We start from the raw sequence: 22985 nt of genomic DNA, 5'->3' as shown, positions 1-22985 counted from the left end.
TGCTTTGCAGCTGGGCTAATTCCTGCAATAAAACTAGAGTATATGGGAGAGGTTGCAGTGTGGTGGCACCAGCACCAGTGCCTAAGGCCCAATTTTTCTGCCCCTGTTTAACAGGGACATGTAATTACAATTCTTGATATAATATTTCACAGGAGGGCCCCTTCCTGTGCCCACCCAGAGTAACTGTGAGGACTTATAGTGTTGTGGCACCAGCACCACAACCACCAAAGGTCAATTTTTCTACCACTGTTCAACAATGGCATGTAATTACAATTCTTGATATAATCGTTCACAGCAGGGCGCTCCAGCGCCCACCAAGAGTCACTTTGAGGGCTTACAATGTTGTGGCAAAACCAACACCTTGTTCTGCCATTTCTGCAGAGCATATAGGGCAGGCCCCTACTTTCAAACATCCAACTTACAAACATCTCCTACTTGCAAACGGAAGGAGACAACAGCAAGTGAGATGAAAAAAGATGGACGACAAAACAAATTATACAGGGGTGATAACCCTTCCCTATGTTTTCCAAAAAGCTTAAAAATAGTTTTTTTGACTGGAGCTACACTTTAAAAATGTACCAGTTGAAAATTACAAACAGATTCAACTTAACACAACAAACCTACACAGTCCCTGTCTTGTTTGCACCGCCTGTATACTGCTGTTCTGAGTATATAGGGCCTGGCGGCCACACGCATTTCCTTTTTTTAATATGGGTACAGGGTTCCCCTTGATATGCGTACAAGACCCAAAGGGGCTGGTAATGGGCAGGGAGGGCTACCCATGCCATTTTTCTCAATGGTTTTCAACCATATTGCAGGAACCAGATATAACATTAAAACCGCAAGCAGTTTTCAATGATGTTATTTCTGTTTAATGTCATTTTGTGCAGGGACTGTTCTAAACACGGGAAACACGTGGCACTTCACAGGCATACTACAGACACCCCCCAGGCACCATATTTAAAGGAATATTTCACTTTTTTTTTCACTTTAATCATCATTAAAATCAGTGCTCCTGCCAAAACGGCCATTTTTAAAAACATTTTAGGCATTGACCCATGTCCCCTGGGGCAAGAGCCAGGTCTCCAAACCCTTTTTAGGACAGTATCTTGCATATTAGCCGTTAAAATTAGCACTTTTAATTTCGAACGTTCGATTCCCATAGATGTCAATGGGGTTCTAAAGTTCGTTCGAATTTGGGGTCCGTTCGAAAAGTTCTGGTGCGAACCGAACCGGGGGGTGTTTGGCTCATCCCTACTGACCACCATACTAGACTACACTAACCACTACACTACACTGACCACCATACTACACTACACTGACCTGCCTACAGTCTGCCAGTACCACGACTCTTAGGAGGGATTCTCACTCACCTTGTCCTGGCCTGCATCGGGCCGAAGATAGGAGGAGGAGGAGAAGACAGTGGCAGCCCACAGTTTGCTTCTCTCCCCCACGCTCTAGCTGCCATGTTCAGTGTCCGGCCAGCGCACTGTCATTGGGCGTATGGGGGTCATGTGTGGAGGCGGTACTTCAGGAGCAATCTCGGACAGGCCAGCCCTACGCCCCACATAACCCCCATATGCCCAATCACAGGGCACTGGACACTGAACATGGTGGCCAGATTTCAGGGGACACAGGAACTTAAAATAAGGAGGAGGCAGCCAGTAGTGACACATACTGGCACCCCCCTAAATGTCACGCCCGGGTTCACAGAACCCCCTGCACCCCCCCACGCTATGCCACTGCTTGGAACTACAGAGATTGGTGGGCATGGTGAAATGTTGGCGTTATATAAGGATATTGTTTTGTGACACACCTTTCCATATCTTACAGCATCAGCTTCTTTTTCAGTTCTTGGTATTCAGTTACATGACATCTCAGAGCTGCAAAGGAAGTTGGTGCTGGATGACTTCCCTCTGCCAGGAGCTTTGGTTGTGATCTGAAAATGGAGCAGATAGCTACAGCATATAATGCCTGACATGTATCACAGTACTGAGTACTGCTTGGAGCTTGAAGAAGGGGACATACCCCAAAAGCTTGTCCTGAAAAATTGTACGTTAGCGCAAATGAGTACTGCTTGGACCTTGAAGAAGGGGATATACCCCAAAAGCTTGTCCTGAAAAATTGTATGTTAGTGCAAATAAAAAACACGGACAGTACTCAATTTTCTCTTGCTGTATAAGCGCCCCTGCTTGTTACTACCAGAATGTGTGAGCCCCACCCTATCTTGAAGAAACGAGAGTGGAACACTTTTTCTATTTACATGGGAATTATTGAGTTTTCTGTTTTAGTAGTCTTCAAAAATTTAATTAAATGAAATAATAAAAATAAATCAGTAGTTACTCCAGAGGCTTATTTTTACACATAGCTCATTAGTGGTAAATACACCGCTATATCAACAATGGCTCAGTAAATAGTATACACAGAAGGAACAATGATAGAAAACCCATAGGACTTAATATTGTATGTATGAAACTATAAAATGATCTTAGATAATTCATATCTGTAGACTGCAGATGTGATATATATTTATTAGCAATCGGATTAAAAGGTAGGTGACTTTGTGTAGCTTATTGCCAATCACTTAGTCACATTTCAGGTCTAAGGGAATTTACAAACTAGAGACCTCTTTTTTTTTTTTATATATATATATATATATATATTAAAAAGGCTTAATAATTTAAAAAGGTGTAGAATTAATGCTAGATTAAAAATGTGCAATGCAAATTAGCTCAGGTCAAGGCCAAAGGGTTTGGCAGGAGAGGCAGCCACCTTGAGCATTCCAGCAAAGGAGGGCTCATAAAGTGTGGAACTTGCAACCTATGCTGCAGAAGTAGTTCACCGCTCATGGGGGGGGGGGGGGGGTGAGGGCACTTTGGCTTTTTAATCTTGGGGGCTAAAGGACCTTGTTTTCCGAAACCGGCTTGCCTGTAAGTAGTTTGGCTTTCCAGCGTTGATGTCCAGATGATAAATCCTAATTGTATGCTAACTGGGCGGGAATCATATGTCTTCCTTTGGTTTAGTGGACTTTCCATCATCGAAAGAAACAAATGTTGGTTAAATGGCTTCTGTTAGAAACTGGGCATAGTGTGAGTTGTGGGCAATAATACTACATGATCTGTAGCATATTCTTCGGCAGAAAGAAGAGATGTAAATCATTTTTTCCTCTGTAAAGATAAAGTTGTGTTCATAAATTTATTTACCCCTGGCATTTAAAAAAAAAAAAAAACATGAGTGATCAAGCCATACACATTTTTTTTTTATAAGTCCTTTCTGTCTAAACTATTTTCTTTCAAATTAAAATATTAGACCCCACAAGTCTGTTCATATCATCTTACCCATTCAAGAACCCTGGCGGGGGGGAATAAGCCATCTGTGTTTTGAGGTTCTCTGTAATAAGGAACCACTACCAGGGCGTGACCGGAAGTCGACGGGAGCGGACGTGCTGTGCCAGAGCTCCGACACAGCCGCCGCTTCATCCGCCACCATCGGGACGATCCGGGTGGGGAGAGAGCCCTGGACTCCCCCCGCTGGGTGCCGGAGCCCTCCCGTGCCATCCCGGGAGGTTTTTGTGAGTTTTCTCGGCCGATCGAGCCCCATCCAGGCTCACGGCCTACTTTCGCCCGCCGGACCGCCGCCGCCATTTTGGGGCCTACCCTATCCCCGGACCTCCGTGCTATCCCGAGTGCCCTGAAACGCGGCTGACGTCCCTCTGCGGCCATCGGGGATAGCGACGACCAGCGGAGGTGACTTGAACCGCCTCCGAAAGCTCCGGCCGCGCTGAGGCCTACTGCGGAGCCTCTTCCACACGAGGCCGGCCGCCATCTTTAGGCCTTGGGGCCTACTCGACCCACTTGGCCAGCGGAGGTGCTGGTGACTACTGTGGAAGGGGGCTGCATCTACCCTCACCCCCCATCTGTGGTGCAACCTGCCAGAGGTCCCTGGAGGAATCCGAGCTGCTCTCCCCCACTGTGATTGCCTCCACCTGGACTCAACGATACACAAAGCAGTGCTCTGCCATCTCAACAGGTACCTTTCTGCTACCACCCCCCCGTCATCCCCCCCCTGTGCCCCTGCTCCCCCCCACGTCCACCTGGGCTGACTGTTTTGCCCCCACCCCCCCGAATCTCCCTGCATCTCCCCTGCCCCCCCATTCCACTCCTGTGCCTACTTGCCCAAGCCTATTGACTGCCAGAACATGTGAGCACCCCTTTACTATGGCAACCATGTGATTTTGGGGCCATGCCCCCACCCCCCCCTTCCTGAGGCTCCTTCTCAGCAATTTTCAGCTTTACTACCTCCGGGAGTCGCATCCTCACCCACTCAGCCCGGCCGTGCACCCCATGGGGAAGATAGGAGATCAAAGAAAGTCCTACGCTTTGTACTTCTCCCCCAAACTTCATCCACCATGGACCGTTATCTACACAAGTCCATCCCCTCCTCCCAACTGGAGGGAGATCCTGCATTAGACCCTTCAACTCGCCATGAACCAGATTTGAACTGCCCGGACGCTCCCTCACCCACCCTAGACCACCGGTCCCCCACTTTGCTGACGGCAGATGTCCTGGACGCCAAGCTCCAATCCCTGCTCAAAGCTATCACTCACTCCATAACTCAGGAAATTGGGAAGCTGGCCAAGGAGCTGAGGGGTGAGATTGACCAATTGGGCGGCCGCACGGACACCCTAGAGACTAAGTTTGATGAACTGGTCCAATATGTTCAAGTGTTAGAGGAAGATAACGCCGCTGTTAAACACTCTGTTTCTCAACTCCAAACACATCAAGAAGACCTCGAGAATCGTGAACGCAGGCAGAACCTGCGGATTAGAGGCATTCCTGAAGTGGTGGAAGACAGGGATCTCCGCTCCTACCTTCTCAGCCTGTTTAACGTGGTGGCCCCCCAAGTTCCAGATATTGATTGGCGATTAGACAGGGCCCATAGATCACTGGCGCCTAAACCCCCTGCAGGTGCAAACCCGAGGGACGTGGTGGTTCGGTTCCACTACTTTGACAGTAAGGAAGCACTTACACTCGCCACCCGTAACCAATCCAAGCTGGACTTTAAAGGTGCCAAAATTCAAATCTTCAATGATCTCTCGCCCATCACCTTGGCAAGGCGAAGGAACCTGCGTCCCTTGACGCTTCATCTCCAAACCCACAAGGTTCCATACAGATGGGGTTTTCCCTTCCGCCTCTCGGTGACCCGAGAAGGCACTCAATTCTCTCTTCGTAAACTACATGAAAGCGACGCCTTCCTGCGTAGTCTTGGACTCCCCCCTCTTCCAGACAAAGAACCTACTCCGCTTCCCTCTACACCTCGGCCGCCCGCACTTCCTGCCCGGATATGGATCCCAGTTCGACCAAAGCCTTCTAGATCCAACCTCACCCCTCAACGGAGACCTTCCTTCAGACCCCCGACTTGAGGCACACTGCATCGGAACAAGACTGAGCTTATCTACCCCCCTAGATGGGGCCTTGTTGGATTTTCCATGGTGCAGTTTTATGTCATTATGCCATGGCAGATCCCCCACACTTATTCCCCGACGCCCATGGAGTGCACTGTTTATTGTTCAATGCTCTTTTTTCCACTGTTTGCAACTTCAGTATATTGCCTTTTGACTGTTATATTATTATTCATCCTGTTGCTACGTTTGCTTTTTGAAAGTTGGCTAAATTATTTTTTTCAGCTATGGAAGGCGAGGGGTGGCCTATGGGCTCCTCCCCCCCCCCCACATTAGGTGGTCCTCGTGACCCCTGTTTTGGTCCCGGGCTCGGACCTGGGCTTCCTGGAGGTTGTTTTCCTCCGGGTTTCTCTTCGGATGTCATTTTTATTTTTGGTTTTTCTTTTTTTTTGTTGTTCTTTTTCGTGGCTGCTGCCCATGCAGTCTCCCCATAGGCTGCTTCTTTTTGTTTTTTTTCTTAACGTTTTTGGTTTTTGTCTACAGCCTTTTTCCGGTGATTCACATATCCTTGTGACACCGCTCACCTTTACACGACTTTCTTTTGGGAAGTTCTTTTTAGTCAGGCCTCGGTCTCCTTTGGTTTCCTTGGTGACCGACTACCACAATTTTCTAGATGTATGTCATTGTCGATATTATTGTCACACCACTATTTACCAAAATGTCAGGCTCTCTCTTTTTCTCTCCCCATGTTTCTTTTTCTCCTCTTGCCTCTTCCTCCCTACTGCTTGGGACTCAACTTCCACTGACTGTTTTATGCTTCTTTCTATGCTCTTTCACCAATCTCCTTTGATATGTCGTTGAAGTTTTTTACCTGTAATGTGAAAGGTTTAAACTCTGTTCGGAAGAGGTGGTTGGCTCTGAAAGAGTTTAAAGCTTCTAAGGCGGATGTGATACTGATCCAGGAGACTCACTTCCATCCTGGGGGTTCCCTCAAATTTGCCAGCAAATCATTTCCGACCTCCTTTCTGGCTTCGGATCCGTCTGGCAAGGCGGGCGTGGCAATTCTGATTGGCCGCTCCTGCCCGCTAAGAATCCAATCTACTTACCTGGACCCCCAGGGCAGATTTATTATTCTGGATTGCATGTTTCAGTCTCAACCTGTCACGATCCTAAATGTATATGCTCCCAATTCTGGTCAAGTTCGCTTCCTCGGTGCTGTTTTTGACATGTTAGATAAGTATGCACACCCTTTCACAGTGATTGGTGGAGATTTTAATATGGTCATGTCCCCTGGTAAAGACAAACATGTTTTGTTCCCCCTTAAGACCCCCTCCAATGTAGACTCCCTCTCCAAATCGTTCCGCAGACTTATCAGGGCCCGACGTTTATTGGACATATGGAGAATTAAACATCCTACTCAGAAACACTATACTTTCTACTCCCACCCTCACAAACTCTTCTCTAGATTAGACCACTTTTTCATCTCCACACCCCTCTTGACAGCTGCAGTATCCTCGGAAATTAATCCTGTCCCATGGTCAGATCATTCCTCTGTCCATATAGAACTCTCCCTATCCTCGGCCTTCCCCCGCTCCTGTCACTGGCGGCTCAATGAGACTCTTCTACGTAACCCTGAGACTAAAGCTCAACTGACCACATGCCTTACTGAGTATTTTGAGCTTAACGTTGGCTCCGTCTCTGGGCCCTCGACACTGTGGGAGGCACATAAACCTGTATTCAGGGGGCATTGTATTGCAATAAGCTCCCGACTCAAAAAAGACGCCACACACCAAAGAGCCTCGGCTCTTCTCATGCTTCGCAAGGCCGAAGACCGTTTGTTCTCCTCTCCCACGGTGTCAGGGCTTAGGACTGTTGTCTACCTATGCAACCTCCTTAGATCACTTGATATGCAGAAGATAGACAAATCCCTCCTATGGTCAAAACAGAAGTTTTACGAGTACTCTAACAAACCCCACCAGATACTAGTAAACAAACTTAATCCTCGACCTTTCCAAGCCTATCCTGACTCCCTTAAACAACCCGACGGTTCCTCCACTTACTGCCCTCTCACAATGTCTAAAACGTTTGGTAACTTCTACCATAAGCTGTATAACTGTTTACTCACTGATGATCAATACACTTTCACCCAGGAGAAATTTAACTCCTTCGTGGAATCACTGCCCCTCCCCCAGCTTTCCCCTGACCACCTCCCGTCTTTAAACTCTCCTATCTCCCCTGAGGAATTAGCTGCGGTAGTGGAGAATCTTCCCACTCAAAAAGCCCCTGGCCCTGATGGCCTACCTTACTCCTACTACAAAACTTTCCTTCCGTTGCTGAGTCCGCACCTTCTTTCCCTATTCTCTTCCTTATTGAAAGGCACCATTCCTGACCCCCAGTTTCTCCATGCTCACGTATCTGTGATCCCGAAACCAGATAAAGACCCCTCCCTCCCAGACAACTACAGGCCTATCGCGCTGCTAAATTCCGATTACAAAATTTTCACCAAAATATTGGCAAACAGGCTGTCCCATTTACTACCGCAACTTATCCACAAAGACCAAGTCGATTTTGTACTGGCTAGGCATGCGGGAGACAATACTAGACGTACTGTAGATTTGATTGACTTACTAAACAAAACGAACCGCCCAGCTCTTATACTGAGCCTTGACGCTCAGAAGGCGTTCGATAGACTCAGCTGGCCATTTATGTTTGCCACACTCTCTCACTTTGGCATTGCAGGTCCCTTCGTCGCCGCCTTGAGGGCACTGTATTCCAGACCCTCTTCGCAAGTTCAACTATCCTCCTACTTATCGCCATCCTTCTCCCTCAGTAATGGCACTAGGCAGGGCTGTCCACTATCCCCCTTGCTCTTTATTCTCTGTTTGGAACCCCTGGCAGCAGCTATCCGTAACCACCCAGATATTCGAGGGGTACAACTATGCCAAACTGAGTATAAATTGTCTCTATATGCTGACGATATTCTACTGACTTTAACCAGACCCCACACCTCCCTTCCCTCTCTACATGCTCTCCTGCACCAATTTAGCTCGATCTCTGGATATAAAATCAACACTAACAAGACGGAAGCTCTACCTATCCTTATTCCCCCCGTAGATCTTGTCTCTTTGCAGCGCAACTTCGCTTACCGTTGGTGTACGGCCTCCCTCAAATATCTAGGGGTTAACCTTACCTCTTCCTACTCTAGCCTGTATCATGCTAATTTCCCACCACTCTTTCGGGACATCGACCGACTCTTGCGACAATGGGACTTGTATCCCATTTCCCTCTTGGGTCGCATCAATGTCCTGAAGATGTCCATCATGCCACGACTTTTATACCTATTTGAAACATTACCGATCCCCGTTCCCATGTCCCAACTCAAAGCGACTCAGAGGTCCTTCCTTAACTTTATCTGGGGCTATAAGGCCCACAGGATAGCTAGTTCCGTAGTGCTCACTCCCAGAGCTAGAGGTGGACTGGGGGCCCCGGACCTCCTTAAATATTATTATGCTACACACTTGAAACCGGTCATAGTATGGTCCCATAGAATGTCATCCAGTGTGTGGTCTGACGTTGAAATGAACATTACTACCCCGGTCCACCTCTGCTCGCTGATTTGGGCAGAATTGGAAACCTCCATACATCAACTTAGGAACCTTTCTCTCCGCCCCATGCTCTTTACCCTTTCTATTTGGAAGAAATGTGCCCAGCGTTTCTCCCTGACCTCTCCGTGCTCGCCATTATTAAACGTGTTGTTCAACCCTGACATCCCGGACAGCCTGTCTTACCCACGCATGCTCCCTTGGACACGTGCGGGCGTTTTCCAACTTCGTAACCTGGTACATCCACTTACGCATTCGCTTCTATCCTTCGCTGACATTCAACGTAAATTTCAGGTCCCCAAGGGTTTGTTTTACTCCTATCTTCAAATCAGACATTACTTTAGCTCCAAAAACCCCACCCTTACCTTGAATAACCCTACCCCTTTTGAACTTCTCTGCTCCCAAGGTCCACACCAAACGAGACTCATCTCTGAGCTTTACAAGTATTTACAGGCCTCTCCCTCTCTTTCTGGCCCAGGTCACCTCTATATGCGTAAGTGGTCTCGGCTTCTTGGCCAGACCATTACCACCCCCCAGTGGCTGAAAATTTGGGAGACTGCCTCTAAATCTTCTCGATGTGTAGAACAGAAAGAGACAATATATAAAATCCTGATGTTTTGGTACAGGACCCCACAGCTCCTACATAAATACGATCCCCGGGCTTCCCCACTCTGCTGGAGATGTCGGAAGGCTATTGGATCTCTTTTTCACATCTTCTGGGAATGTTCGGTCATTAAACCTTTTTGGTCCTCGGTCCATGTTTATTTGCAAGAACTGTCCGACACCATCCTTCCTCTAACCCCAATCCACTTTCTGTTAGGCTTACCCTTTCCTGACCTGTCTGCCAATGTTCAGAAACTCTTAGGCTATATTCTATTGGCAGCAAGACGGGCCATACCAGTCAGATGGCTGTCGCAGTCCCCGCCAACACTCCCACAGATATTGCAAACGCTGGAACAGATCCGTAGGATTGAGCACCTTACCGCTGTTATTCATGATATTTTGCCTAGGTTTTCCCGAGTTTGGGACTTATGGGACCATTCCCAACTTAATCCGGGACCCCCTACAGCTCCCCCTTAAGGATTACCTGATGTCTTTCTTTCCTTACCCCCCCCCCCCCCCCCCCGCCAGTATATGTCTCTCCCCGAGGATGCCTCAGTCTGGTATAGGCTCCTCCCGGAAATGAGCATACCCCAGATCCAGTGGTTGGCTATGCTTTTCTTGCAGACACGTAGCTATCTGGCCTACCCACCCATTGGACTCTCTCCTACACCCCCCCCTCCTGACTCTTCCCCCCCCCCGTCCCCCCCGTTGCTGGATGCATTACTGCTTTAACTGAGCCTGTGACTTGATATTGCCTGACTATTATATTACTGTGTTTATTTTCTGTTTATTTTCTGCTTATTTTTCTTTTCTTGCTCTTTGGCCTATGGTCTGTAACATTGTTGACACTGACAATTATTTGTTGTTATACTTCCCTCTGTATATTCTCTCAGAAAATTTTCAATAAAAATACAATTGATAAAGGAACCACTACCATCTGGTAAGCGGCAGCTTTTACTGTGGTGGAGGTGCTGTTTCCCACATGTGACACACGTTTTTGGATTTATTTCACCTTTTCCTCACTGTGGAAGAATTTACCTTTTTTTGGGACTTTTCCTAAGAACTTTTAGTTTAATTATTATTTTTATTTCTATTATTGATTTAGTATGGTTTGATTTGAATAATTTATTTTTCACATTTATGATACACCTGAGTTGATAATATTTTTATGGTCAGAATTGTCTACATAATTCATTTTGTATTTATATATATGAATTGTTTATTGCACGTATTCTTACGGAATATTGGGGAAACAATCAGTATTTTGTGAATTGCACAGTATCACTCTAATTTTCAACGATTGAGTATTTTTTAATCTTTAGCGCAGCCCACTTTTTTTCTTGTTTTTGTGAATGTAGTATAACATTTGGGAATTGCAGCTTGCTTTTTCTGATTTGGCTAGCGTGTTTTTTTTTTTCTTTTTTCCATACACACTGACATGCATCAACCTACCTGACCATTACACGTCAGACTTCAGGTGACCTTCTCCTGCAGCTCAGCTGTAGTGTGTGGCGCGCCCATCCCAGTAGACAGCAGGCAGGCAGGCAGAGCCAGGAGAGAACAAGAGAGGAGAGCTGCCCACCAAAGCACCAAACAGGGATCTCATAGTGCTCAGCATGGCCGCATTGTAATTCCTGGCTTCTGGAGCCTGCAGTGCCTATGATGGACATCATAGGTCCCATGGTCCCGGCATTGGACCAATGGGACATCCATCATAGGCACTGCAGGCTCCAGAAGGTGAGACCTGCTATGTCACTCAGCCGCGCTCAGAATCAGTTCGGTCCCGCTCAGGCTCGGGGGTTATAAATAATAGATTTGTGAATGCCCAAGACCCAGGCTTTTTGATGGCCCACTCGGGGCTCCAGCCCCCCTTAACCCCTTCCAATGCCACTGTTCATAATGTTCACTCTTTGTACTGTAGCTACTGTTTTTGATCATTTTTATGTTGGAAAGTCCATGTGTGTCCCATTTGTAGCTTCTGGGTGCAAATTTCCCTCCAGTATTTTCTGATAATGTGCTATATTCATCTTGACATCAAATGTGACTTTATTACCTCTGTTGCTGTAACTCACGCAACCCCAGAACAGTAGAGATCCATCTCCCTGCTGTATGGAAGGCGTGGTGTTCTTCTCTTCATAAACCTTGCAGACTCCTCTCCTAACATAGAATTGATGTTTGAGATTATACATTTAAATTTTGATCTCATCAATCCAAAACATGTTTTCCATTTGTAACATCCACAACATCATGTAAGGAATAATAATAATAAAATAACTGTACACAGTAATGCCCCATACACGCGGTCGGATGGAAAATGTGCGATCGGATTGTGTTGTCGGAAAATCCGATCGTGTGTGCGCTCCGTCTGAATTTTTTCATCGGAATTTACGATACACAAAATTTGAGAGCTGGATCTAAAATTTTCAGACAAAAAAATATGATTGTTTAAATTCCGATCGTGTGTAGACAATTCCGACGGACAAAGTGCCACGCATTATGAGATGAAAGCTACTGGCCACTGGCCTCTTTATAGTTCCGACATACGTGTTGTACGTCACCTCGTTCTGAACTATTTTCTGATAACTTTGTGCGATCGTGTGTATGCAAGACAAGTTTGGGCCAAAATCCGTCAGAAAAAATCCAAAGGATTTTGTCATCGGAATGTCCGACTGTGTGTACAGGGCATTAGTCCATTAAAAAAAAAAAAAAAAAGCTAAAGCTCTTGCCTAATAACAACATATTGTTAAATGAAATAAAAAAATATCAAAAAAATAATGACCATAATAATTAAGATGACATTTTTTTTCATATTTCATTAACCAAAACATGTTGTAACAGAATTATGTTACTGCTTCTGAGATAAACTTTATGAGGCAAACATCCAGCGGGAGCCAAGCACAAATCATTCACATAAAGGGTAATTTGGAGTACAAATTGTTTGAAGTCAGTCTTTTTTCCCCCCCTCACAAACTTTTTTATTGGGAGCCAGAAAAAATGCTTACAATACAAATAACTCAGTAGTTAAAAGTCCATGACAATAGTAAGCATTCCAAATAACAAATATCATCAAAGTCACAGAGAATTTATGAAGGCGGGATGGGGTCCTGTACCATTTTGTAATTATTTTGTAGCCATTTTCTTGAATGGCAACGTTCATTGACCCTTTGTGTGCATACGTGGCGATGTCACTCCAGTCTTCCTCTGTAAATTGTATATGCAGGTCTCTACCCCATGATGCTTTAGAGGACTCCGTCTGGGAGGAGCGTGTTTTGTCTTGTAGGATAGAGTAGAGTAGGGATATGAGGTGCCTTTGTGGCGTGGTCTGGGCGTGAAGGGATTCGAATGGAGTAAGTTGTCTTGTCCAAATGTCAGTGTGGGACTTGGAAGTGAAGAAATGCATCAATTGTCTGTAGGTCCAGAAAGGAAAGTCCTCTGTGCGAGACATGGATTTAAGGGCGTCATAGGATCGAAGTCGTCCTCTATGAAAAAAGTGCTGTGCTAAAACATCAGCATGTGGCCATTCCCTTGAAAGAAATGTTGTCGATTCTCCGGGTAGGAAATCTGGGTTCCCCCTCAGAGGTGTCAATGGGCCTAGGTATGAGGAGATCTGGTGAGAGGTTACCGCTTTCTTGAAAGCTAGCAGGGAAGTGTGGATGAGCGGGTGCGTCTTGACGGAGACGGGCCAGTGTGTCTGTGCGAGCCAAGGGAGGGTATGTAAGGGGTAAGTCGAGAAGGAACCCTCCAAGTCCACCCATATCTTCCCCTTCCTATGGAATTTCCAGTCCAACAGTCTTGTTAGATGGCATGCTAAGTAATAATGATAGAGATCAGGTAGGGCTATGCTGCCATTGGTTTTAGGACAAGTCAGGCGAGAATATTTAATGCGTGGGGCATTCCCTTTCCAGATAAAAGCGGAGCATAGCTTCTTGTATGTCAGAAAGAAGGATGGAGGGATATGGATTGGGATCGTCTGGAGGAGGTACAGAATGCGTGGAAGGACTATCATTTTTATTAATGCAGAACGGCCAAACCAGGAAACATTAAGGTTGGTCCAATTTTTCAGGTCCGTTTGGATTCTAGCCAGGGTTGTGAGAAAGTTGTGGGCATAAAGCTCAGTCAAGTCTTTGGTTATTTGGATGCCAAGATAAGTTATAGCATCTCTCTACCACTGAAAGGGGAAGGACGCTTGGCAATGGGATACCTCCTGAGGGGGCAAGGAAATGTTGAGGGCGTGGGATTTGGAGTAATTGATTTTAAGATTGGATATAAAACCAAAGTCCTGAATGTCCTTTAAGAGGTTAGGTAAAGATGTCCGGGGCGACTGCAGAGACAGTAAAATATCATCCGCGAACGCAGCTATTTTGTATTCTGTGCGATTGATAACGACCCCTTGGACGTCTGTGTTGGCTCGTAATTTATTGAGAAAAGGTTCTAGCGTTAGGACAAATATCAGGGGGGAGAGAGGGCAGCCCTGCCGGGTGCCGTTACGTATAGAGAAGTCGTTTGACAGGAGGCCGTTGGCCTTCACCCTTGCAGAAGGGTTGGTATATAGGGCGTTAATATAGGCAAGCATACGGGAGGGGAGGCCAATGGTCCTCAGGACCTCCCGCATATAATCCCAGGCCACCCTGTCAAACGCCTTCTCCGCGTCAAGTGAGAGAAAGAATCCCTCAGTCCTATTTGTGGAAAGCCAGTGTTGAATATTTAGCGTCCGAATAGTGTTGTCCCTGGCCTCCCTCCCCGGGACAAACCCCACCTGGTCAGGAGAGACGAGGCCAGGGACAAGTGGTGAAAGTCTATTCGCGATCATCTTGGCATAGAGCTTAATATCTACGTTCAGTAGAGAGATAGGCCTGAGTTAGAGTTAGAGACCTGGGATGGGTCTTTACCCTCTTTAGGGATAACGGCTATATGGGCCACCAGCATATCCCCTGCTGAGGTAGATGGGTCTGTGAGGGAGTTCAGTGTTGTCAGAAGCCGGGGGGAGAGAGTCTCGGAGAAGCTCTTGTAGTAGGCCAGGGGAAAGCCGTCAGGACCCGGGCTTTTGCCTGGTTTCATTTGCTTTATAGCGAGGGACAATTCCTCGAGGGAGAGTGGGTGGTCCAAGGTCGCGGCCTGCTGTGGGGTAATTGAGTTGGGACTATATTGGGCCAGGAATTCTCTAATTCGCGAGAGGCGGTCAGGTGCGTCAGGGGGTCCTACGTTATTGTCCGGTAGATTATAGAGTGCAGAGTAGAAGTTTTCAAAGTGTGCCGCTATGTCTTCGTTTTTAGAAAGGAGTGAGCCCTGGCCGTCTCGAAAGGTGTGAATCCGAGATGAAGCTTTGGCAGTTTGAATCGTACGGGCCAATAACCTCCCACTTTTATTGCCGTGTTCGTAGAACACTTTTTGCTGGAGGACATATCTACGTCTAGTGTGTTTACCCAGTTCATCCATTAAGGAGGACCGTGCGCACAAGAGGTCTTGCAATGTAACTTGCGAGGCCGAATGTTTATGTGCCGTTTCAAGTCTCTGGATTATGTTAATAAGGGACGTGATCCTTTCCTGGTGTTGTCTTTTGGCCTTCGCAGTCATAGAGATGAGCTCACCCCTCAAAACGCACTTATGTGCTTCCCAGATTGAGATGGGTGAGACTTCAGGGGAGATGTTTTCCTGGAAGTACAGGCGAATTCTGGCATCTAATTTTTGAATGTTTGCCGGGTCTTTTAAAAGAGAGGGGTTCATCCGCCAGGTTTTGGTTACGTGTCTAGATTCAGGGAAAGTGAGGGTCATGGTGATGGGATGGTGATCGGAGAGGAACATCGGCTCTATCGTAGCTCTGGAAAGGAGAGAGAGGTCAGTCTGGGAGAGGAAAAGGTAGTCTATTCTTGAATATTTCTGGTGTGGGTGGGAATAAAAGGTGTAGTCTTTGTCAGTCAGGAACAGGGTGCGCCATGTGTCGTGGAGAGTAAGATTCTGCAGTTGAATCTTAATCTGTCTCAAAGCGCGGTAGGGGAGTGCAGAAGTGCTCGTAGAGGAGTCCAGGATTGGATTGAGAGGGACGTTAAAGTCACCTCCCAGAATCAAAATTCCCTCCTTAAATGAGGATAGAAGGTCACATGTTTTTCTAAAAAAGGACACTTGGTGTTCATTCGGACAATAAATGTTGGCCACTGTAATAGGTCTGGAAGCGTACATGCCCTTAATAAAGATATATCTACCTTCTTGGTCATACAAGGAGTCAGTCAGTTGGAAGTCAGCAAACTTGGAAATAAGGATAGAGACCCCTTTAGTCTTGGAGGTTGGATTAGTGGAGTGAAGCGCTCGTTTGTATATATGGTTCGTCAGCTTAGGGATTGCATCCGAGTGGAAATGTGTTTCCTGTAGCATGAGGAAGTGAGCCTTAATTTTGGAGAGGGCCGAAAGGATTTGTGATCTTTTTTCTGGGAGGTTTAAGCCTTTCACAGTGAGGGAGAGGCATTTTAGTAAGAGGCGCGTCTGAGTGTTCGAATCCTTCTGCATTGTATTTAATTGAGAGGGCCGGACAGTAGGGGCGCAACAAAAGGTAATTATATGATAGAAGTTTTGTATTTAGTAGAGGTCAGTCTCACGACCCGAGAGTGGGGGGACAGGGAGAGGAGCGACCCTATTAGTAGAGGGGAGGAGGGGGAACGGGAGATAGATGGGAGGGAGAGAGGGGGGAAAAAGAAGGGGGGGACAGAACAGAGAAAGGACAGAGAGGGGGAGAGGTAACAGCAGAAGGGGGAGAGAGGTAGTTAGGAGTCCAAACAGATCCCTGATAGGGGTTACACCGGAGGTGGACGTAGGCGTGCCTATCCACCTAGTGGGGGGAAGCCGAACTGTCAGCTCAGGTCGTATGACCAGCTGTGTGGGGTCAGTAAGCCTGGGAAGGGATCGGAGGAGTAGCACCAAGGAGAACGAGGAGAGCAAATTGATGTGACAGAGGAATGTATGTGCCGTGCAGGGCGAAACCTAGGCACGCGCAGTGGTCAGGGGTTTGCTCAGGAGGGCAGGGTGCGGGGCACCACTTTCGGCTGTTGCCTATTATATTGGCTTAAGCAGGGGTAAGCAGCGAGCAGGTATCGTAGGGACGGGAGATCAAGGCCAGCCGAGCATGAGGGATTTGAGAGAGTCTGTCTTGTGTACAGGTCATGGGTGGCAGCATGGGAATCACATGTAGAATTCCAAAGGCAAGAAACTAGCTTAGAATGAAAACAAACATAAAGAAGCATCTATAACATGGCACACATCCGTTGCAGGACCCAAAAACATGAGGGGAGAAACGAAGCGTGAACTTAACATAACAGCAATATAAATGATCAACCGTACATTGGAGAAATAACACAGTCTCTAAACATAAACACCAGGTAAGTAATAAAAAAAAAAAAAGGGGGGGGGGGGTGGAGGAGAGAGGGGGACGGGGGGAAGGGGGAGGGGAACGGAAGGGGGGGAGAGTGAGGGGAGGGGGGGAGGGGGAGGGGAGGGGGGAGGAGGGGAAAGGGAGGGGGGTGATAAGCAGATGGAGGGGGTTTCAGCGTACTGACGCTAGCATTGGGACAGTCCTGAAAGCAGAGTGGGATGCGGTAAAGTCTCGATGTGTGGTAGGGCCCTAATGCAAAAAACTAGCCCATGGTAGGCAGGTGCATGAGCATGGACAGTACCTGGATCCAAGTAGGCTAGGATGCCCAAAGCGAAAGTTCCAGAAGATTCACCTACGTCAGATTTCCAAAGTCAAGATGCTGGATCCAAGTAGACTAGGATGCCCAAAGTGAAAGTTCCAGAAGATTCACCCTCGTAAGCAGTTCTTGTAAGGCGTTAAAATACCTCGGCCGTTCGAGCCTAAATGAGTCTGGAGAAAGGGAAGAAGAAAAAAAAAAAAGAAAAAAAAAAGGGGGGGGGGGGAGAGGGAGACAAAAATAGGGGGGGGGAGAAGAAAAATGGGAGGAAGGAGGTACAACTGGCGTTCTGTTGGGACGGAGCTGATGAAGTATGTTGTTGCCTTCAGTTGGTGAGCGGAAGCACTAAAGGAAGTGGTAGGATAACTTTAGGCATTCTGGCGGTCCCTTCTTGGGGTATCAGCAAGGTGCGCGCTGCGTGAAGAAAGATCCCTTCTTGACTGGCGGTCGCCAGGGGAGGTGGGGTATAGTCTGCGACGTCTGGAGCTCGGTCGTTGACTCTTAGGCGATGCATTAAGAACCACCGATTTCCACGGCTCAGTAGGGAAGTAGAAGGCACACCACTCCGGTATGTCTACCAGCGGTATGTCCAGTTGTTCACAGAATGTAGGCAGATCTTCCGGTCTTCTGAGCAATGCAGTGCGTCCTCTGGAGGTAGCTAATAAACAGAATGGGAACTTCCATCTATACTGGATGTTACGTGTGCGCAATATGTCCAGCAGGGGGCGCAGCGTGCGCCTGTTCTGCAGAGTTATTTGTTAGAGGTCCTGAAACTGTTTTACTTCTGACCCATTGAACAAAATACGTCCCCGTTCTCTCGCCTTCCTAAGGATTTCTTCCTTAAGGGGGAAGTTGACAATACAACAGATAATGTCTCTAGGAGGTTCAGAGTCCCTGGGGGGGGGTCTAAGTGCGCGGTGAATACATTCCATTTCTATAGGGGAATCAGCAGGCCGGTCCAGCAGGTCATTAAAAATGGCACATACTGTCTGTGGCATGGAGGCCGCATCTACTCCCTCAGGAACCCCTCTCAGTCTAAGGTTATGTCTGCGTCCCCTGTTGTCTAAATCTTCCACTTGACGGTGGAGCTCAAATATGTGGGGCAGCTGCATATCATAAGACCTCTGTACTTGCCTGATCGCTGCTGCTTGTAGCTGGGAGGTATCCTCCACTACCGCCAGGCGATGATTCATGGCGTGGATATCCGTTTTTAGTTCAGCGATGGCAGATGTCAGGGTGTGTTTGATATCCAGGGCCACACTCTGCAGATCTCGCTGAAGGTCCAAGAGGCTCAGTGCTGCGGGACGCTCCGGCGTCCGGTCCGCGGCGTATCTACGCGAGGCCGGGGATGCGGCCTGCGCGTCTTGGGAGGCCTGCGAGGCCTGCGTCTCCACGTGTTGGCCTGCCAGGCGGGAGCGGAACATCTCCGGGATGTTGTTGCATAGATGTGCCCCGGGGTCCTTAACAGGTTCCTTGACAGTGCGGGGGGTCGAGGTGCTTCTATTTGACCTGCCCATGGTTGGTGCTTGCTTGTATCCTCTGGGGAAGCCGCTTTTCTTCTCCTTGGTGCGGGAGCTCTCCTTTCAAGCAGCCATCTCGGGTCCCGTCCAAGCCACGCCCCCCAAATTAGTATTCTTAATATAGGTTTCACATTATTTGAAAAAAGTAACAATTTTATTCTAACCAGTTATGGACCAGCCGCCGCAGTTGTACTGCGGTAGGTTGACTCTCCTGTGAAGATTGCTTTCCTGTGCAGCCGTTTTAAGACCACTAGGGGGCACGTGTGTGCTGCCGAGGGCTCACGCGTGCGCCCGCAGCACCACACCGGAGCCGATGCGCGTGGCCGGCGGCCGTAATGTCCTCAGGCTAACCGCGATCGCTCCTGAGAGAGACAAAACGGGAATCTGTCAATGTAAACAAACAGATCCCTGTTCTGTCAGGGGAGGAGAGACAGATCTGCTGTTCCTAGTGATTAGTAACAATGATCTGTCTCCTCCTCCAGTCACTACAATGCCCTCACAGTTATGAAGCACCTCCCCAGGGAACACTTAACCCCTTGATTGCCTCCTAGGGGTTTACTTACTAAAGGCAAATCCAGTTTTCACTACAAGTGCACTGAAAGTGCACTTGGAATTGCAGTCGCTGTAGATCTGATGGGGATGCGCAAGGAAAATAAAAAACAGCATTTTAGCTTGCACATGATTGGATGATAAAATCAACAAAGCTTCCCCTCATTTCAGATCTTCCCATCAGATCTACAGCGACTGCACTTCCAAAGGCACTTTCAGTGCACTTCCAAGTGCACCTGTAGTGCTAACTGGATTTGTCTTTAGTAAATCAACTCCCTAGTGTTAACCCCTTCCCTGCCAGTGACATGTATACAGTAATCAGTGGCTATTTTTAGCACTGATCGCTGTATAAATGTCACTGGTCCTAAAAAAGTGTCACAAGTTTCTGATCTATTCATCGTAATGTCGCAGTGCCACTAAAAAATCGCTGATCACCGCCATTACTAGTAAAAAAATAAAAATGCCATTAATCTATCCCCTATTTTATAGACGCTATAAATTTTGCGCAAACCAATCAATATATGCTTTTTGCGATTTTTATTATTTTTTTACCAAAAATATGCAGAATACCTATCGGGCTTTTTTTTTAATCATAGCAAATAGTTAAAAATATTTTTTTTTTTTTCAAAATTGTCAGTCTTCTTTTGTTTATAGCGCAAAAAAACAACAACACAGAGGTGATCAAATACCACCAAAAGAAAGCTTTATTTATGGGAAAAAAAATACATAAATTTTGTTTAGGTACATGGTCGCACGACCGCACAATTGTCAGTTAAAGCAGCACAGTGCCGTTTCACAAAAAATGGCCTGGTCATTAAGGGGGCAAATCCTTCCTGTCCTTACATGATTAAAGCCTAAATTTAGCCTAAATGACAAATTTTAAAATCAGCACAAGAGACTTAACTAATATTTAGCATGATGTGCCCCTTGTGCTGATTCTTCTTAGTTTAGGAGAACTTTTCATCTTTCTTGCCCCCCTGTCCCTGCCACAATAATCTTTCAGGGTTAAAACAATTGAAGGTCTGTCAGGAGCTCTCATCAGGAGATCTTGACTATTGCCGCGTACACACGAACGGACTTTACGGCAGACTAAGTCCGACAGGATCAGTTCGTCGGACAATCCGATCATGTGTGGGCTAGTCCGATCATTTTTCAAAAAAAAAAATCAGACAGACCTAGAATTAGAACATGTTTCAAATCTATCCGATGGACTCAATTCCGACGGACTAAAAACCGGGAAAACTGTTTGTCTGTGTGCTAGTCCGACGGACCAAATACAATGCAAGTGCAGCTATTGGCTACTGTCTATTGAACCTTCTTGTTTAGTCCCGTTTACATCATCACGTTCAAAACGAACAGACTTTTGGTCCGTTCCTGTGTGGCCAAGTCCGTTAGTTCGGAAAGTCTGTCGGAACTCCACCGAAAGTCCGTTAGGATGACCGTCGGACCTAGTCTGCCGGAAAGTCTGGTTGTGTGTATGCGGCATAAGGTTTCCCTTTCTGTCCCACTGTGGAATTTATAGAAGCCGTACTGCAGCTTTAGTGACTGACATGGCATTTCTAAACGGAATTCAACAGTTCCTGTTACTCTTCTAGCTCATTCTACCTTTGCCTCACAGTGATGGAAGCAGTAGGCAAAGAATCTTTTGACCCTGAGAAATTTAGAAGTGCTCATATTGCTCCGGCAGCTGTCTCTCCAGTGGCCATGATATTACATCATTTATGGTGTGGGACACTTGGAGAGGAACTGGTGCTTCTGAGGAGTGACCGGCTAAACCCAATGAGAAGAAGAGGGTATAGGTGACAGTGCCGTCATCATCATCAAGGTGAAGAACACGGAGTGCTACCATCACCCATCATAAGTTTTGGGGAAAAAAACATTATGGTTGTTTGTGTTGACTTTGCAATATAAACTGTATTTATGTTTTGAAAAAATGTGTGTATTCCTAAAACAAGCTGTAACAAAAGCTAATTTTACAGCTTGGCTTCTGGGTGCAGCCCCCCTCCTCCCCCACCCCTCTTAAAACTTACCTGAGCCCCATCTGAATCTAGCAATGTGCATTACAGCAGCGTCTCTTCAAGGCTTCTCTCTCCTCATTGGCTTAAACAGCAGTGGGAGCCATTGGCTGCTGTCAATTACACCCAGTGAGCCAATGAGTAAAGAATGGGAGGGCGGGGCCAAGCCATGCTCTGTGTGTGAATGGATAATGTCCATTCACAGGAGCATGGCTCAGGAGTGAGAGCCTGCTCACATGCCCCCATAGCAAAAGGCTTGCTATTGGGGGTACTCGGCAGGGGTGAGGAGCCAGGACTCCAGGATTGGGGGACCAAAGAAGTAAGAGGATTGGGCCTGCTCTGTGCAAAACCATTACACAGAGTCCCTTTAAGATAGGGGCAGATTGAGTGGACAGTTCATTGTTACTCATTGCTTTGATATTCTGCCCTTATAATATCTGTATGATCAAATATTTTACTTTCCTACCGGACAGGTCAACCTCCTGGCTTTTAAAATGTGTCAAGGCAATCAAACAAAAGTCTCAGAAATCTATCTACTTGGAGTACAAGGTCTAGGCAACTTCAAACTTCTATTCTTTACTGCCCTACTTTTATTTTACATTTTAATAGTGACCGGAAACCTTTTAATTATCCTTCTGGTGTCAACAAATAGTAATTTCAAAATTCCAATGTTCATCTTTCTCCAGCACCTTGCTTTCGCTGATGCCCTCCTAGCCACTTGTGTTATACCAATGATGGCAGAGGTAATATTAAAGACGAAGGGGAAAATGTCTGTTGTTTGCTGTATCATACAAATGTATTTCTATTATATGTTTGGATTTGTGCAATGTTTTCTTCTTTCTGTAATGTCTTACGATCGATATGTAGCTATTTGCAACCCTTTACAATACATTTTAATTATGGACCGCAGAATCTGCTCCCTGTTGGGTTATGGTTGTTGGGTATTAAATTGCAGCCTATGTTCAATTGAATTTATTTGGATAACTCAGTTTCAATTTTGTGGCCCCAGTAACATTGATTACTTCTTTTGTGATTTGGGCCCAGTTATGCAACTGTCCACCTCAGACACGTCTATCGTACAATGGCTGGACTTCACATATTCTGTCTTAGTCTTATTCTGCGCTCTTACCTTTATCATTGGCACATACATCTACATTTTTATGATCATTCTCAAGATTTCATCTTCTACTGCCAGAAAAAAATCTTTTTCAACATGTAGTGCCCACCTGATCTCTGTGGGTGCATATTATGGGTCCTTAATCACTATTTATGTGAATCCATCCAGTGAGATGTCACCCAACGTGAACAAGTACAGCTCTTTATTGTACATTGTAGTGACTCCATTGATGAACCCTATCATATATAGCCTGAGGAACCAGGAGATAAGACAAGCTCTTCATAAAAAGTTGAGAAAGATAGCATTGAAGCAATTTAGATAGAGATATGTGAATATTCAAAGGAGAATGAGTGACATGAAATAACTAATCTTCTGTTTAAGGAGACCTGCCATACACTTTTGATGGTGGACTCTATCTGACCCTTACAACGTACATTCCATTTCAGAGCTCTGGCTTCCCGCTCTCATTGAAACCCAATAAATATTTGTATTGTAATTGTAT

The 22985-nt window shown here is 46.5% G+C and overlaps 1 protein-coding gene across 1 annotated transcript; it reads left to right on the top strand.

Annotated features, from left to right (window-relative positions):
• The first annotated feature begins 2515 nt into the window (after positions 1–2515).
• LOC143963916 (olfactory receptor 11L1-like) lies at positions 2516–22965 on the top strand. The gene is made up of 2 exons (XM_077473652.1): positions 2516–2551; positions 21840–22965. The coding sequence occupies exon 2, from the start codon at positions 21861–21863 to the stop codon at positions 22803–22805; it is 945 nt and encodes a 314-aa protein (XP_077329778.1). The 5' UTR covers positions 2516–2551; positions 21840–21860; the 3' UTR covers positions 22806–22965.
• The last annotated feature ends 20 nt before the right edge of the window (positions 22966–22985 follow it).

This window comes from Lithobates pipiens, unplaced genomic scaffold (assembly GCF_037356315.1).
Source record: "Lithobates pipiens isolate NorthernLeopardFrog02 unplaced genomic scaffold, aLitPip1_a1.2 Scaffold_8, whole genome shotgun sequence".
NCBI classification, from domain to species: domain Eukaryota; kingdom Metazoa; phylum Chordata; class Amphibia; order Anura; family Ranidae; genus Lithobates; species Lithobates pipiens.
This window is presented reverse-complemented; position numbering and strand designations above follow the sequence as displayed.